The 18,835-nt window shown below is 38.4% G+C and overlaps 1 protein-coding gene across 1 annotated transcript; it reads left to right on the plus strand.

The window, feature by feature from the left end:
* The first annotated feature begins 12,413 nt into the window (after window positions 1-12,413).
* LOC112757135 (uncharacterized) lies at window positions 12,414-12,782 on the plus strand. Its single transcript, XM_025805738.1, has one exon. The coding sequence runs from the start codon at window positions 12,414-12,416 to the stop codon at window positions 12,780-12,782; it is 369 nt and encodes a 122-aa protein (XP_025661523.1).
* The last annotated feature ends 6,053 nt before the right edge of the window (window positions 12,783-18,835 follow it).

Below are 18,835 nucleotides of genomic sequence, written 5' to 3' on the forward strand. Positions count from 1 at the left end.
GGAGAATTACAAAACCATGCTATTTCATTGAATAAATGTAGGAAAAGATTATAAAATCTCCTAAGATAAGCACAATATAAACCACAAAATTAGGGTTTATTAGTAAGATCGAGCCCAAGCAGGGGCACTGTTCATACCCCGCGTCGAGCTATGCGACCCGAGCTGACTTCATACAGGAACTTCCGACCTCTTAAGGTTAGATCACCGCCGACCTCTCCTTAAAGAGCTCGGCCAAATCGCTATAAAGGCCCAAGTAGGCCCAAACAGAGGGACACAACCCACTTCAAAGGCGGTTGGCCTAAAAGATAAGATGACTTTAATAAAAAAGATAACATAAGATAACTAACTTATCTTATCTAGAAAGGTCAGCCCACACCACTATAAATACACTGGAGCACCCATGTATAACTCATACTCTGATTCGACACAAAATTCATGCTCAAAGCCCATTCTAACTTAAGCATCAGAGTCTCTTGTAGGTACCACCACCCTCCGGTGATCAAGGATCAGTAGCACTAGCTCTAACAGGTCGGACACGACAACTTTAGCCACTGATGATGGAAAAACAATTCCACACAAACTCACCGGCAAGTGTACCGGGTCGCATCAAGTAGTAATAACTCACAGGAGTGAGGTCGATCCCACAGGGATTGATGGATTGAGCAACTTTAGTATGGTGATGAATTTAGTTAAGCGAATATTTGATGATTTGGGGTGAAATTCGATTAACAGAAGTGAAATTGCAAGGAAACTAAAGTGCAGAATGGAAATTGACCGAATCTTAAAGTGCAGAAGAAGTAAATTGCAGAAACTTAAAGTGCAAGAAATTAAAAGAGCTGAAACTTAAATTACAGGAAAGGTAAATAACTGAAACTTAAAGTGCAAGTAATTTAAATTACTGAATCTAAATTGCCAGGAAACTTAAATTGCATGAAGAATAAAAGGATTTGGGTAATGGAAATCAAAACAGAACTGGAAAATGTAAAGTGTAGTAAACTAAAGAACTCTCAGATGACAAAATTTAAAAAATAGATCAATAAGGATTTTAGTATCAAAACAGAAATGAGAAATTGCAGAACAATAACGAAATAGAAAGGAAACTAAAATCTCAATTGCTCTCTTAACAAAATAGAAAAGAAGAAATTGCAGAAGAAATGAAAAACAGGAAGTAAACTATGATCAGATCTCCAATTCATAAAACTATCAAAGGAAAAATAAAAGGAACTCCACGATGAAGGAATTCAGAAGAATTCTTCAATCCAAAGTCAAAAGATCCAAAAGAGAAAATAAAAGTTGCAGCAAAGATAAAGCAAATAGAAAAGAAAACTCAGATCTGATCTCATTTCTAAAATTCTGAAAGGAAAACTAAAAGAGAGTTCCCTAATGAAATCAAATTCCTATCTATTTATACACTTTCCAATTCTGGCATCCCGTACTTGGAGTGGGCTTTTTGGCCTTTTATGAAGTGGATCAGAATGGCAATTTATTGCAGCTTCCAGGGGAACGTTGCGTTCTCAAAGTGAGTGCAGCGTTCATTCACCCACGCGTGCGTGTCACCTACGCGTCCGCCTCCTTTTGTGCTTTTTGCTCATCGACGCGTACGCTTCACGTACGCGTGCGCGTCACTATCAACCTTAGTTCCAAACATGCTTGCGCGCCATATTCACGCATTCGCGTCGTTGATACCGTTCTCTTATTGAGTGCAACGTTTGCTTAACGAACGCTGCCCACGCGTGCGCGTCCTCTGCGCGTGCGCGTGGGTGGCCAAATGTCAAAGTCAGGCTTCAGCGCCAGCCACGTGTGCGTGTGCTTTGTCCTAGGTGCTCCATTGATGCGTGCGCGTCAAGCACGCGTGTGTGTCGTTTGCAAAACTTTGCTTCCAAACTTGAATATGCCCGAAAATGCTGGCTTACTGAACGTAGCGCTCTCTTTGAAAATGAGCGCTAACCACTCCCACGCGTACGTGTCATGCACGTATACGCGTGGGTCTTTGAAGATTCTTCCCTGGCGCTTAAGCGTCCCATACGCGTGCGCGTCACAGGTGAGCGTGGCGTTCTTCATTTGAACGCAACGTTATTCTACAGTGCTTCTCTTTCTCTTTATTTTCTCACCTAAAATCAACCAAACAAGCAATCAAAGTATCACCAAAATCACAAGGTTTTTGCATCATTCATAATAATCACTTAATTCCTACATAAATCTCATGATTTTGTATAAAATAAATGATGTTTGATTGAATCAAAATAATCATAAAATTCCACTCCAAACAACTTATTGTGCAAGAAAGTGCATAAAACCTAGTGAAACAAATGAAAAATGCTTGTGAAACTAGCATAAGATGACTTGTCATCACGACACCAAACTTAAATCTTGCTTGTCCCCAAGCAAGCACTAAAACATGAAAAGAAATGAAAGAAAATAGAAAAGCATATATGTCCTTATTCAGCAGATAATTGAATTTGGTTCAAGGGTTTTTATGTAGACAGAATGCAGCTCAATTATTATCAGCTTCCAAATGTGAAATGTCCCTTTGAGGATTAACTACAGTTGCTGCTATAATGCCTTGTTCTATTATTGATCCCTGTTAGATTTTTCCTTCTTTCTTTTGCTTCAGAAACTTATTTCTTAATGGTAGCTCAGTGTCAAGTGTTGCAGCAGCCTTTTGGATCAATTTTTCTCATCACATCTTCACTACAGACACTTGGCTCACAATTCTTCTTAGGAACATTGATGCTCAGCACCTCTTTGGGTGACTAAATGCTTTGTAACTAGGTTGCTCTTGATAATGGAATTTCGGCTGGTAATCCTGGATTAGTTAATCCAAGTTGCCAAGTTTTAAAAGAATCCTCAGAACCTAATTGTCCAAGCAGATCCTAGTACAAAAAGCACCACAAGAATATGTCCTAAGGTCCAAGCCATTGGTGTCTAGCCTTATTATTTATTTCTTCCATTTTTACTGCCAATTCTTGGCTTTTCTTTCTTTCCTTCTTACTTTTTCTCTTTTTCCAGGATACTTATTAATTGAAGGCTTTACAAGAGCAACTAAGTTCACACTACAAGAGACATTCTATCCTGCAGCTTTTATTGTTGAGCTTATCATCTAATCAAGCAATTACCACCACTGAACTTTATTTTTACTCCTACCACATTGGACAATTACTTTCTGTTTCAACATTTTCTCTTATTCATGTAGAGGGAAACAAGACATAGATTCAAGTGGGATAAAAATAAAACAGACACTTATACTAGATCACTTATTTTTCAAATTAAGAAAAACGGAAGACCAAATGCAAAACTTATTCAAAGCATAAAAGTGCAGAACATAGAATCATAAAATTGCATGAAATAGGAACTTGGAAGGCATATCAATTGCAAATATGCATCTTCCTTATTTACTAAGATTATGAAAGGAATTCCACCATCTCTAATTTTTGTGTCGTTTTCCTTTGCTGGACTCTCCTTTCTTCTATGGCTCCTGCTTCCTCTTCTTCGTTGTTTCTTGTTATTTTTCAGTAGTGCAGCCCTGAGGCCAAGAGTGGTCTACTTGATCCCAGAGTCTAACATCCTTCAACCTTTGTTCCATTCTTTCTATATTTCCTCGCGCTCTTGCTCGTTGCTTGTCTACTAATTCCTGACATTGGATGAATGGTTTGATTTCTCAATTCACTATTGCCATGCTGCAGACTATATAGTTTAGCTTTGATTGGGTCTTTATGTCATAATCAACCCTGTCTATATACCTCTGCTCTCCGGCTGTGTTGTATATATTCTTCTATTGATAAAGATTTTGGATGTACTCCTCTTGCTTGGCTTGTTGTTGGGAAAATTTATCGAATGATTCTTGAAAGTGTGCCAATTGTTCCCTCTGCCAATCCAGAGTTCTTGATTGGAATTCTCTCTGCTCATCCAAAATCTTGAGCTGGAAGTTTTCTTGTTGCTCCATCATCTTCAACTGCCAATTCTCCTGTTGCTCCTGGGCTCTCAAGTACTGTTCCTGTGGCCTCAAGTATTACTCTTGTTATTGTTCCTGTGCTCTCATATATTGCTGAGACATCTCTTCAATTGCACTCTGAATTTGGCTTAAATCCAGTGTGTTTGAAGCTTGTCCCTCTTCCATTTATGGTCTCCCTCTTCTTCCTTGGGATCTTCTCTCTTGCTGAGTATTAGTGTTAGTGGCACCTTCCATCCTTTGCTTGGTGATTCCTCTGCCTCCCTTTACCCAATCTGTATCTGCATCCTCAAAGAGTACCCCTACTCTATTGCATAGCCTCAAAATGGTACTTGGGTGACCAAGTCTGCTTGATTTTCCACTGTCCTCAGCCATCTCTTGGATGCTGTCTGCTATGAGTTGTGGGATATTGATTTTTCCTCCTTTGAGTATGCAGTATGTCAGAATTGTTCTCTTTATTGTGACCTCTGATGTATTTCCAGTGGAGAGTATGGATCTTTTTACTATCTCATACCAATGTTTGGCCTCAGGTATAAGATCAATCCTCTTCAAGTAGCTTGGTTCCCCATCTGAATCCCTTTTCTAGTCTTTGCCTTCCAAGCATAAACCATTTAGTAGCTCATCAGGATTATTCTCACCTTTTATTCTTTTATCAAAGCTGGGTTCTCCAAAGGTATCACTCTTATTTGCAAGACTCTCATGATACATGATGGGCTGAAATCCACATCAACCCCCCTAACATATCTCTTGTAGGGAGGGCTGGTTTTGCTTGGCCTTACAGTATTTGCATAAAACTCCCGTATCATAGTTGCACTTATGTCTGTAAGGGGCTCACATAGGAGTTTCCATCTTCTCTGTTCGATTATCCTTCTTATGATGGGTATTCTCCTTCTTTTAATCTGAAACCAATTTCTATGATGACTTCTTTTGCTTCATCAACCAATGATATCGTGACTTATGGAATTGAGACTTAAATCTCTTGTCATCATAGGTGGGTGGCTCAGTTTCAACTGGTTGCTTTCCTTTTTTTCTTCTGGAGCTTGATGGGGCAATTTGAATGGGGGTGCAATGAGGTGTGAGAAGAAGATTTCGGATATAGCACAGCTTAGGATGAAGAAGAATGGAAGTGGGCACAATGTGATGTTCTTGATTGGAAGATATTGCATGAAAAGATTATATTAACAAGGCAAAGATGTGTAAGCTCAGGAAACATTACTAGCCAATTTATAGCAAGGATATGACTTATTAAGGCAAGCTAAAGACAATGGTGGTTCGGTCACCTTCAAATGAAGGGTGAAGATTGATGAAGAATTGATGAAGGTGTTGCTGAGAGAGTGGGAATGAACGGTGTGCATGTAGAGATGGATGAGGACAAAGATCACCTCTTCATTGGTCATAGGGCTCGGTCTCCAAGGTATTGATTCTTGCAGATTTGTGCCTCCCAACCATGCACATGTGACCTACATTTTCCGTGGGACAACCGTAAATGGCATGGTATTGTCCTTTCTTCAGTTTTCTTCATACATATCCATTTAAATCTAAACAACACTAAGCAACAAAATCTGATTCTTGAGAAGTGGCGGTCAGCAAGAAAAGTAGAGAAAAATAAAAATAGAAATTGCTATATGTTCCTTATTTATGAATAACTAACTATGCCCCTTTGAAGTTGAACAAAATATTGGTGAACACCAAACTTGTTTTGTGCCAAGTGATTCATATGAAACCCAATTAATTTTGTGTCATGGTTAGTATATTCATTACAAGGGACATTTTATTTTCTACCTTTGCAAAATAAATTCACAAGAATGATGCAAGATATGATTTATCATTTCATGAACTTGACTCTTTGAGCAAAAGTGACTTTCTTGAAATTCATAGCATATGTAGAACACCAAACTTAGTGTTTGGCTATATACTCTAATAAAATGAATAAGTATATATCCTAAGATGGGTATATGATCATCATGCTTGAAAATTCATTTTAGAGTGCCTTTAGGCACACCAAACTTAGGAATCAGACATATGCTTTAAAACAGTATATGCAACTATCAAATTTGCCCATGAGAACTCAAATTTATGCTAGAAAAACCATTGGTTATTGAAATTAAAATAACAGCAAGAATTTTAAATCATGGGCTGCCTCCCATGGAGCGCTCTTTTACTATCACTAGCTTGACATTGGTTCTTTGTTAGGGTGGCTGATGATTATGGTGCCTCAGCTTGTCCCCTCTCACTGTGAGTCTTCTTCCTGTACTTTGGTGAACAATCTATATGTGTTCCAGTGAGAGTATTTTGTTGACAGTGTAATAATCATCATTTTGTGAGCATGTCTCCAACTGTTGGTAGATTAGTTTCACTTTGTCCCCCTTTGAAAATCCTTCAGTTGGGATTTTTTTGTTTTTCCACCCTTTTAGAACCTTTTTCTTGCTCTTCTTTCCTTTCTTTGATGGCCCTTCTTTTTTGGCGGCAGGAATTATGTGAGGGGCTTTCTTCCAAATGATCAAATTCTCAACCTCTTCCTACAGTCCCTTCTCAGCCTTTTGTTCTTCTTCACTGTCTGTCTTTTGCTTCAAAGGTGAGTTGATGAGTGCCTCTTTGGGCCTTTACTTCTAGTCCAAATCTTCCTCTTCAACTCTCATGCAGCTTTTCTCTTCAACAGTATGTTGCATTTCCTTAAAGACATTCAGAATGATCTTCTCATCATGTGCTCTCAGAGTCATTTCTCCTTTTTCCACATCAATGATGACCCTGGCTATGGCTAGGAAAGGTCTTCCCAATATGATAGAGTCACCTCCCTCTTCATCTAGATCTAAGATCACAAAATCTGCTGGGAATATGAACTTATCCACCTTGACCAAGAGATTCTCGACCACTCCATTAGGGGTTACCATTGATTTGTCAGCAAGTTGCAAGGTCATCCTTATAGGTTTCACTACTTCTATGGACAACTTTCTCATCATAGATAAGAGCATTAGATTGATACATGATCCTAAATCACACAATGCCTTATCAATGAATATATTGCCAATGGTGCTAGGCAGGAAAAAACTCCCAGGTTCTTTGAGTTTTTGTGGGAGGCCTTTTTGGATTACTGCACTGCACTCTTGGGTTAAGAACACTATTTTCTTTTCAATCCAGCTTCTCTTTTTGTTGATGAGCTATTTGAGGAACTTAGCATATAGAGGCATCTGCTCAAATGCTTCAACAAGTGGGATGTTGATCTCCAGCTTCTTAAAAACTTCTAAAAAATTGGGGAACTGTTGATCCTTTAGCTACTTTTGCAATCTTTGAGGGTATGGCAGAGGAGGAGTGTAAGGCTTCACTTCTTTCCTCTGTTCTTGTGAAGGTTCCTAATAACTTGCTTCCCCTTCTTTGAAGCTTGTGGTTCTTCATCTTTCTTCTTGAGCTCTTCATGGTTCTTTTCTTCAATTGCCACTTTTTTTTCTTACTGCCAATCTTGTCATCCTCCAATGTTCTTCCACTCCTGAGTTGGATTGCTTTGCATTCTTCTTTGGGATTTGGAATGGTATCACTGGGGAAGGTATTGGTTGGTTTCTCTGGCTGTTTAGACAATTGGCCTATTTATCTTTCCAGGTTTCTCAATGAAGCTTCATGGTTTTTATTAGCTAGCTCTTGATGTTTCATCATCTTCTCGATCATCATCTCCAGATTGGAGATTCTTTGGGACTCTTGGGGTGATTGTGGTTGAGTGTGAGATGAAGATGGTTGGTAGAAATTATTTTGGTTAGTTGATGGGTTGTGGGGTGGATAGAAGTTAGAATTGGGGTGAAATTCATTCTGACCAGCACCTTGGTTGTGCATAGAGTTAACTTGCTATGGCTGCTGTTCTTCATAGATTTCTTCATTCTGCCGCCACCCAGCTGGTGGTTGATTTGTAGTGTTCACTGCTACAATTTGAAGACCATTAATCCTCTTGGCCATCATCTCCATTTATTGCTGAATCTATTGATGCATCACTTTGTTTTGTGCCAAAATAGTATCCACACCTTCCAGCTTAAAATAGTATCCTTTGAGCTGGTTGGCATTGCCTTTGATGACCATAGAAGTACTGGTTGTTTGTTACAATGTCTATGAGGTTTTAGGCTTCCTCAGCTGTCTTCATGAGTTATACTAAGCCTCCTGCTGAATAGTCAAGGGCCTCTTGAGCTCTCAGTGTCAATCCTTCATAGAAGTTTTGAAGTCTATCCCATTCACTAAATATCTCTGGGGGACACTTCCTAATTAAGGCTTTGTATCTCTCCCAGGCATCATATAGTGACTCTCCATCCATTTGAGTGAATGTTTGTACCTCTGTCTTCAATCTGATGATCCTTTGAGGTGGATAGAACTTGGCTAGGAATTTGCTCACTAGATCTTCCCAGTTGTTGATGCTCTCCTTGGGGAATGTCTCTAACCATTGAGAAGCCTTGTCTCTCAAGGAAAATGAAAATAACAGCAGCTTATAAATATCAGGATGCACACCATTGGTTTTGACAGTTTCACAAATCCTTAGAAAGATGGATAAGTGCTGGTTTGGATCTTCAAGTGGACCTCCTCCATAGGAGCAATTATTCTGCACCAGAGTAATGAGTTGAGGCATCAATTCAAAGTTGTTTGCATGAACATTGGGAGTGAGTATGCTACTCCCACAGTGCCTTGGATTGGGGAAGGCGTAAGAAGCTAAAACTCTCCTCTTAGGTGGGCCATTGTTGGCCACTTCCTCTGGTGAATTAGGGGGATTTCCTTCCATCTCTTGGTCTTTCTCTTCTGAGTCTTCTTCTCCGATAACTCTCTTCCCTATTGCTTTTCTTCTCAATCTAAAAAATGTTCTCTCTAACTCAGAATCAAAGGAGGTGGACTCACTTCTTTTTCCTCCTGGCATAAAACACATACAAAACCAGAAACCAAAAACAAATCACTCTACTACTAGAGTGAGGTTAAGGTTAGCCTAAACAAAATCTCAAACAGTTAGTATGCTTAATAAAAATAAAGAAAAAATGCTTAATCTAGATTATCACGTACTTAATCAATATCAATCTTTATAAATCCCTGGCAACGGCGCCAAAAACTCGAGGACGGAAAAATGATTCCACACAAACTCACCGACAAGTGTACCAGATCGCATCAAATAGTAATAACGCACAGGAGTGAGGTCGATCCCACAGGGATTGATGGATTGAGCAACTTTAGTATGGTGATGAATTTAGTTAAGAGAATATTTGATTAATTGGGGTGAAATTTGATTAACAGAATTTAAATTACAAGGAAACTAAAGTACAGAATGGAAATTGGCCGAATCTTAAAGTGCAAAAGAAGTAAATTACAGAAACTTAAAGTGCAAGAAATTAAAAGAGCTGAAACTTAAATTGCAGGAAAGATAAATAATTGAAACTTAAAGTGCAAGTAATTTAAATTGCTGAATCTAAATTTCCAGAAAACTTAAATTTCTTGAAGAATAAAAGGATTTGGGTAATGGGAATCAAAACAGAACTGGAAAATGTAAAGTGTAGTAAACTAAAGAACTCTCAGATGACAAAATTTAGAAAATAGATCAATCAGGATTTCAGTATCAAAACAGAAATGAGAACTTGCAGAACAATAACGAAACAGAAAGGAAACTAAAATCTCAATTGCTCTCTTAACAAAACAGAAAAGAAGAAATTGCAGAAGAAATGAAAAACAGGAAGTAAACTATGATCAGATCTCCAACTCATAAAACTATCAAAGGAAAAATAAAAGGAACTCCACGATAAAGGAATTCAGACGAATTCTTCAATCCGAAGTCAAAAGACCCAAAACAGAAAATAAAAGTTGCAGAAGAGAGAAAGCAAACAGAAAAGAAAACTCAGATATGATCTCAATTCTAAAATTCTAAAAGGAAAACTAAAAAAGAGCTCCCTAATGAGATCAAATTCCTATCTATTTATACACTTTCCAATTCTGGCTTCCCATACTTGGAGTGGGCATTTTGGCCTTTTATGAAGTGGATCAGAATGGCAATTTGTTGCAGCTTCCAGGGGAACGTTGCATTCTCAAAGTGAGCGCAGCGTTCATTCACCCACACGTGCGCGTCACCAGCGTGTCCGCGTCCTTTTGCTCTTTTTGCTCATCTACGCGTACGCATCACGTACACGTGCGCGTCACTCTCAACCTCAGTTCTTACATGCTTGCGCGCCATATTCACGCGTACACGTCGTTGATAGTGTTCTCTTATTGAGCGATACGTTTGCTTAATGAACGCTGACCACGCGTGCGCGTTTTTTGTCCAAATGTCAAATTCAGGTTTCAGCGCGTACGCGTGCTTTGTCCCAGGTGCTCCATCGACGCGTGCGCGTCAAGCACACGTGCACGTCATTTACAAAACTTTGCCTTCAAACTTGAATATACCCGAAAACGCTGGCTTACTGAACGTAGCGTTCTCTTCGAAAATTATCCCCAACCACTCCCATGCGTACGCGTGGGTCTTTGAAGATTCTTCCCTGGCGCCTAAGCGTCCCATACGCGTGCGCATCACAAGTGAGCGTGGCGTTCTTCATTTGAATGCAACTTTATTCTGCAGTGCTTCTCCTTCTCTTCATTTTCTCACCTAAAAACAACCAAATAAGCAATCAAAGTCTCACCAAAATCACATGGTTTTTGCATCATTCATAATAATCACTTAATTCATGCGTAAATCTCATGATTTTGTATAAAATAAATGATATTTGATTGAATTAAAATAATCATGAAATTCTACTCTAACCACTTACTTATTGTGCAAGAAAGTGCATAAAATCTAGTGAAACAAATGAAAAATGCTTGTGAAACTAGCCTAAGATGACATGTCATCAGCCACCACAATGGATCTCATCCGAGATCGACCTTCAGTTTCAGGTAACCCTTGGAACACTTCTCTAATTGCCTAAATCACCTCGCCTTGGTATTGAAATGATGCCAAGAGACCAATCTGGTTTTAAATTGGGAGAAATGCCATTTTATGGTGACAGAAGGAATAGTTCTTGGTCATAAGGTCTCTAACCAAGGCATTGAGGTAGACAAAGCTAAGGTGGAATTAATTGAGAAATTACCTCCACTTAGTAATGCCAAGGCAATTAGGAGTTTCTTAGGACATGCTGGATTTTACAGAAGGTTTATCAAAGATTTTTCAAAAATAGCCAAACCTTTGAGTAACTTACTTGTCTCTGATACACTTTTTGTATTTGATCAGAATTGCATGCTTGCTTTTGAAACTTTGAAGAAAAAGCTTTCCTCAACACCTATCATTGCCCCCACCTAACTAGGATCTAGCCTTTGAACTGATGTGTAATGCATCAGATATTGCTATTGGGGCAGTGTTAGGACATAGGAAAGACAACTTAGTGCATGTTATATACTATGCCAGCAAAGTCCTAAATGAAACCCAAAGAAATTACACAACTACTAAAAAGGAACTACTGGCAATAGTGTTTGCATTTGATAAGTTTAGATCATATCTCATTGGGTCTAAAGTGATTATTTTTACTGATCATGCAGTATTGAAATATTTACTTGCCAAGCAAGAATCAAAACCAAGGCTAATAAGATGGATTTTGTTGTTGCAGGAGTTTAACATTGAGATTAAAGACAAGAAAGGAGTGGAAAACAAGGTGGCAGATCACTTGTCAAGGATTCCCTGTGAAGAAGGAAGCACACAAGGCTTGAATATAAATGAATGCTTCCCTGATGAGCAACTGATGTTAGTTCACAAGGCACCATGGTTTGTAGACATTGCAATTTTTAAATCCATTGGGGAAGTGCCTCCAGAATTCAACAAACACCAGAAGAGGAAGCTTACTAATGATGCCAAGTACTTCATCTGGGATGAACCATACCTTTTCAAGAAATTTTCAGATGAAATACTTAGAAGATGCATCTTAGATAAAGAAGGAAGGGAAGTCTTATGGAATTTTCATGGTTCTTGCTATGGGGGACATTTTGGAGTAGAAAGGACTGGTGCCAAAGTACTACAATGTGGATTCTTTTGGCCCACAATTTTCAAGGATGCAAAAGAAATGATACAACACTGCAATGAATGCCAAAGAGTAGGGAACCTACCCAAAAGAAATGAAATACCACAACGATTCATCTTAGAACTTGAATTATTTGATGTATGGGGATTGATTTCATGGGACCATTCCCAACCTCATACTCAAATAAATATATCTTGGTGGCAGTGGATTATGTATCGAAATGGGTAGAAGCCGTTGCAACTCCAACAAATGATAATAAGGTAGTGATGAACTTTCTCAGAAAAAACATCTTTAGCCGATTTGGGGTGCCTAGAGCTCTTATCAGTGATGGAGGAAGCCATTTTTGCAACGGACCATTGGAAAGTCTCCTCCTGAGGTATGGAGTAAAGCACAAAGTTGCCACACCTTACCATCCCCAAACAAGTGGGTAGACAGAGATATCCAATAGAGAGCTAAAAAGGATCTTAGAAAAAACTATGGGAGCTTCAAGAAAAGATTGGTCAAAGAAGTTGGATGATACTCTTTGGGCATATAGAACAGCCTTCAAAACACCAATAGAGATGTCACCATATCAATTGGTGTATGGAAAGGCTTGTCACTTACCATTGGGGCTTGAACAGAAAGCATTCTGGGCTCTCAAGCTACTAAACCTTGACAACAATGCTGCTGGTGAAAGGAGGCTTTTACAGCTACAAGAATTGGAAGAATTTGGATCCCACGCCTATGAAAATGCCAAAATATACAAGAAAAAGGCAAAGGAGAGACATGACCTCAAGTTGGCACCAAGAAGCTTTGAAGAAGGACAGAGTGCTTCTTTACAATTCCAAGCTGAAGTTATTTCCTAGAAAGCTAAAGTCAAGGTAGTCAGGACCGTTTTTGGTCACCAAGGTCTCACCTTATGGACACATAAAAATCATGGAAGAGAAGTCAAAGCAGACCTTCACGGTGAATGGACAAAGGCTCAAATACTACCTAGGAAATATAGGAGGAGGCCCCAAGATGAAGTATAAGCTCAACTAATGGAGAGAACGTCAAGCTAGTGATGTTAAAAGAGCGCTTGTTGGGAGGCAACCCAACCAAAGGTAATTTTCCTTTCATAGCTAGTCAATAAAAGAGTCAAGAAGACTTCTCTGCATTGCAAGGAGCTAAGTTTGGTGTTGCACACCAAAGAAATTCAGAGATGAATGTTCAATTCTAAGTTTGGTGTTTCACCATAGACTTCCTTAAAAAGCACATTGCATTTTTCATCATAACTAGTTAGAAGCTCCAAAATTTTGGATTTTTAGCCAGAGTTTAACTTTTTAATAAAAGCACTTGCAGTTTCACATGTATGTTCACCTTGCTACATTTAGAAGTAAGAAAGGAATTAAGTTTGGTGTTCACACACTAACTTAAGTTCTGAAAATCACAAGCATACATATAGACTTACCATTTCTCAAGTGCTTAGGGAACAAGCAACTTCCAATAGTTTTGCAGGAAGACAATCAAACCTTTGGGAAAGCTATGCACCATCATCGAGGGAGAAAGGGAATACCAAGGCTAGGAAAGGTGATGAACAACAAAGAAGCTGCCAAAAGGTTATATTGTCACTTAATTGCTTGTACTTTCAATTGCTGATATTGGAAGTTTGAATATACCCATGTTGAATAGTATACTTATGTCTAAATTCTATTTGTTTAATTTTCTTTAAACTCCAAATAAGTGTTTAGTCTAAGTGTATGGGTGAATTTTACTTGCTTGAATGTATGCTTGTTCCCTTATTTTAATCAAATAAAAGAAAGGTTTGAACAGAAGTGAATTGGTTCCATTTGGTAAGGAATAAAATAAAGATTGAGTGGTGGTATGCATGTCTGATTATGTAGCTAGCTCACTAATAATCAATAAAAGGTAGAATGTCCCTCTTTAGTGTAAACTAGATGCTGTCTATGAATCTTGGCAATCAGAAATCCTTGGAAGAAAGAAAACAAATAAAAAGAAAGAAAAAAGGAAAAGCCAAAAATGGTAACGAAAATAGAAGAAACAAAGAACAAGGCTAGACACCGATAGCTTGGACCTTAAAACATATGCCTGTGGTGTCTTTGTACTAGGATCTGCTTGGATGACTAGGTTCTATGGAGTGCTTTAACACTTGGTAACTTGGATTAACTAATCCGGAATTATCAACCAAAAGTCCATTATCAAGAGCAACCTAGTTACAAGGCATTTAGTAACCAAAAGAGGTGCTGGGCACCAATTTCTTAAGAAGAATTGTGAGCCAAGTGTCTGTAGTGAATATGTGTTGAGTGAAAATAAGAAAAGAAGCTGCTACAACACATGACACTAAGCTACAAGTGAAAATAAGTTCACAGAAAAAGAAAAACAAAGAAAAACAAACCAAGGATAACTAATAAGAGGTCATAGCAGTGTGTTGGTTGATGCTTAAGGGGACACTTCTCACCTAAGAGTCAATAAAAGTGAGCTGCAATATTCTCTGCATAAAATCCCATGAATCAAATTCAATTTCTTGCTGATATGGATATGTATTACCTTCTGTTTCAATCATTCTTCTTAATAATTCAATGCTTGCTTGGGGACAAGCAAGATTTAAGTTTGGTGTTGTGATGCCAAGGCATCTTAGGCTAGTTCCACTAGCCTTTTTCTTTTGATTTCATTAGGTTTTATGCACTTTCTTGAGCAATAAGTAATCATTTGGGTTAGAAATTCATTTATGCCTAGATTCATTCAACCATGGTTATTTTGTTGCAATTTCATGAGACTTGGGCCATAATTACTTGTGTGCTAAGAATGATGCAATCTCCCATGATGTTAGCAAGGTTTTGATGCATATATTGGTTGATGGCAGGTGAAGAAATGTATGAAAGAAGGTTGAAGAATGGCCATGGAAAGGATGAAGAGGAAGCAACGTTGGTGGCCAAGTTGGACCACCAACGTTCCATCAAACGTTAAGAGGGAAGGTAGAGCAAAATCTGCTGCATAATTCTGATACCCACGTTGCAGGGAGCGTTGGTGAGTCAACGTTACCTCCAACGCTGAATACAAAGTGCTTTCTAGAAAATTGGAAAAACAGTGGCGACGCATACGCGTGCTATACGCTCACGCGCGGATTGTGCATTTTTGACAATCCACGCGCACGTTTAAGTGACGCGCACGCGTGAATAGGCCAACGTTGGAGGGAACATTGCCAGTACAATGTTGAGGCTAACGTGCACAATCTGAGCTCCAAAATCATGATTTTGAAAAAGCGCATCGACGTGCACGCGTAGGCTATGCATACGCGTGAAAGCGTGAAAATTGGCAATCCACGCGCACGCGTACATGACGCGCATGCGTGGATGAATCAACGTTGGAGGGAGCATTGTTGGTCCAACACTGATGCCAACGTCTTTGAAAACATTTTAAAAGTTGAAGTTTGGGAATTTGCATCCACGCGCATGCGTGGATGAGCATTTTAGTCCCAAACGCGCACACGCATAGGCAGCACATATGCGTGGACTGGTAAATTGCACCATCCACGCACATGCGTATGTCACGCGTACGCGTGGATAAGAAAATGTTGGCACTCCAATGTTGAGTCAAACGTTGCTCAAAACATCCAAAATTCAATTTTCTCTGAAGGACGTTTAACTCAACGTTTGCCCTCAAACGTGAGTTCAAACGTGGGCATCAGAACAATGCAATTCAAGCAGATCTCTTCTCAACAGCAAGGGAAGCCAATTGGAGCAACTTCAACCCATTCCAATTAAGGCCAAAAGCCTAATTCAGAGACTGAATATCAATAGAAGAAAGTGTATAAATAGCTTAGAATTCAAGTTAGTTAGGGGGGCTTACACACTGTATTGAAACTCTGCCCAATTTTCTTCTTTCTGCAACTTTTCAATTCTGCAATGTATTTTCCAAATTCAATTTTCATTTTGAGAGCTATGAACAACTAAACCCCTTTCATTGGGTTAGGGAGCTTTGTGTAATTCAATGGATCAATGTTAGTTTTCATGCTTCTTCTTCTTTCTTTTCTCTTGATTTTACTAGAAAGCTTTCGTTCTTCCCCCAATTGGATAGTTGTCATGGAAAAGAAGCTATTCATAATTGAATCTCCTCTGAACCTTGGAAAAGGAATGAGGAGATCATTCTAGAATTGCTTTCTCACATTGGATTAGATTGGGGTTTGGATGGATATCGTGACATGTAATCCTACCAACACTTTGATCTATGAATATGTGTGGTATAATCAGTGACCATACTTCATCTCTTCCCATGAGCACTTAAATCAAGGAATTGGGCAATTGTTCATGCTTAGAGAGATTAGGTTGCCAAGGAATTGAGATCTAATCATTTAAGATTGCCAAAGAGATCAATGAATGCATTGATTGAGGAAGAGATGTAAATGAATTTGATCCGGAGGATTATCACATCTCCTGACCCCAATGAGCTATCTCATCTCTGATCTACCCATTCTTTTACATTCTGTCTTTAATTTGATGCTCAATTTCCCCATTCCCATTTATTTTCTTGCAGTTTAAGCTTCTTCACTTTAATTACTTGCAATTTAAGTTTCTGTTCTTTTTATTCTACGATTTAATTTCTGTTCCTTTAATTTCTTGCAATTTAAGTTTCTCGCCAATTTACATTCTGCAACACCAATTCAATTCTGGTTTCCCTAAACTAGAACAATTCTCTAATTAACATTGATCAACCAACCAATCCCTGTGGGATTCGACCTCACTATACAGTGAGTTTTTACTTGACGACAATCCAGTGCACTTGCTGGTGAAAAATTGTTGAGAGACAGTTTTCGGGACATCACTTCGCCAGCTTAATCGCCATGCGATCCCATCGTCACCATCTTCCGAACCTCCTCAATCTTAGTACAAAACACAAGTAATAACAATGCAAGTAAAGCACAAATATAAGCATGGATATCAAGTATCAATAAGCAAATAGGCATGTTATACAATTAGGCAAACAATACAAGTCAGCAAAGCAAACAAACAGATAGAATATACACATGATGAATGCATGTCCTGTTTGGCTATGATATCACATTGTCAGTTCAACTGCCAACCTGACACATCTCCATGGAGATGTCGCCCACCGGTCTCAGAATGGAAACTGATGCACCAATATTTCGTGGTACATTTTGTACTTAATTGAGTGGATTTTATCCACTAAACTCACACTTATTCATATAATTCGCATGTTTTACAGTTTTCTTCCTAATTCTGTGCTATGATTGAAAACATGCTTCTTTGGCCTTAAATTTGCTAATTTTAATCCTCTCTTATTACCATTCGATGTTGTGATATGTTTCTTAAGTGTTTTCAGGGTTTATAGGCCAGGAATGGCTTAGAGGATGGAAAGAAAGCATGCAAAAGTGGAAGGAATACAATAAATTGAAGGAATTGCTAAGCTGTCAAGCCTGACCTCTTCGTACTAAATTGATCATAACTTAAGCTACAGAGGTCCGAGTGAGGTAGTTCTAGTTGCATTGGAAAGATAACATCCGGAGCTTCAAAATGATATGCAATTTGCCATAGTTGCCATGCAGTTAGGTGACGCGTACGCGTGCATGACGCGTACACGTGACATTGCGAAAGTTCAGTGATTCGTATGCGTGGGCGACGCGTATGCGTGAGAGAGCCACGTGCAGCACGTATCAGAAAATGCTGGGGGCGATTTCTGGGCTCCTTTTTGCCCAGTTTCAAGCCCGAAAAACACAGATTAGAGGCTGCAGAGTGGAGAAATCACATTCATTCATTTAATACAATATTCATTTACATAATTTTAGGTTTTAGATGTAGTTTTCTAGAGAGGGAGGCTCTCTCCTCTCTCTAGGTTTTAGGATTTTAGGTTTAGCTTTTCTTAATATCAGATTTCTACTTTGCTTTAATCTAGTTTCTTTTCTACTCTTATTTATTCTAGCATTTTAGTTTCTCTTCTCTTGGTGATTTATCCACTTTATTTTATGAATTCTCATGTTAGATTTGATTCTCTATTTAATGCAATTTGAGGTATTTCATATTTATGATTGCTTTCTTCTGTTTGTATTATTAATGCTTACAATTGGTTGTTTGGATTTTATTGTCTCTTATTGCTTTTCTATGCTTTTATGTTGTGCCTTCCAAGTGTTTGATAAAATGCTTGGTTGGATTTTAGTGTAGATTTCTCTCCTTTTAGCTTTGGTTGAGTAATTGGAGACTCTTGAGTTATCAAACTCCCTTGTTGATTGATAATTGAAATTTGCTAGTTGATTTGGATCCCTGTAAAGCTAGTCTTTCCTTTGGAGTTGACTAGGACTCGAGGAACCAAATTAACTTATCCATTTGACTTTCCTTCATAGTTAGAGGTTAACTAAGTGGGAGGAATTGACAATTCTCATCACAATTGATAAGGATAACTAGGATAGGACTTCTAATTTTCATACCTTGCCAAGAGTTTTCTTAGTTATTAATTTAATTTCTTGCCATTTTATTTCCTTGTTCCTTATTTCAAAAACCCAAAAAGATACTTTTCCACAACCAATAATAAACTACACTTCCCTACAATTCCTTGAGAGACGACCTGAGGTTTAAATACTTCAGTTTATTTTTATTGGGTTTGCTTAAGTGACAACCAAATTTTTGTATGAAAGGATTATTGTTAGTTTAGAAACTATACTTGCAACGAGAATTTATTGTGAATTCTTTACTAGGAAAAATACGTTCATCAAAATGGCGCCGTGGCCGGGGAATTACAACAATGTGCCTTATTATTGGTTATTGTGAATATTGTGAATAAATTTGCTTTTTCATTTCTTTGTTAGTGTTTCTAGTTTTAGGAGTTTATTTTCATTAATTCTTATTAGTTTTTGTTTTTACCTGCTACTATGAATTCTCATCCCTTTGGCTATGAGTTTGGTTCAAAT

The sequence above is a fragment of the Arachis hypogaea genome, chromosome 16 (genome assembly GCF_003086295.3).
Source record: "Arachis hypogaea cultivar Tifrunner chromosome 16, arahy.Tifrunner.gnm2.J5K5, whole genome shotgun sequence".
In the NCBI taxonomy this organism is placed as follows: Eukaryota; Viridiplantae; Streptophyta; class Magnoliopsida; order Fabales; family Fabaceae; genus Arachis; species Arachis hypogaea.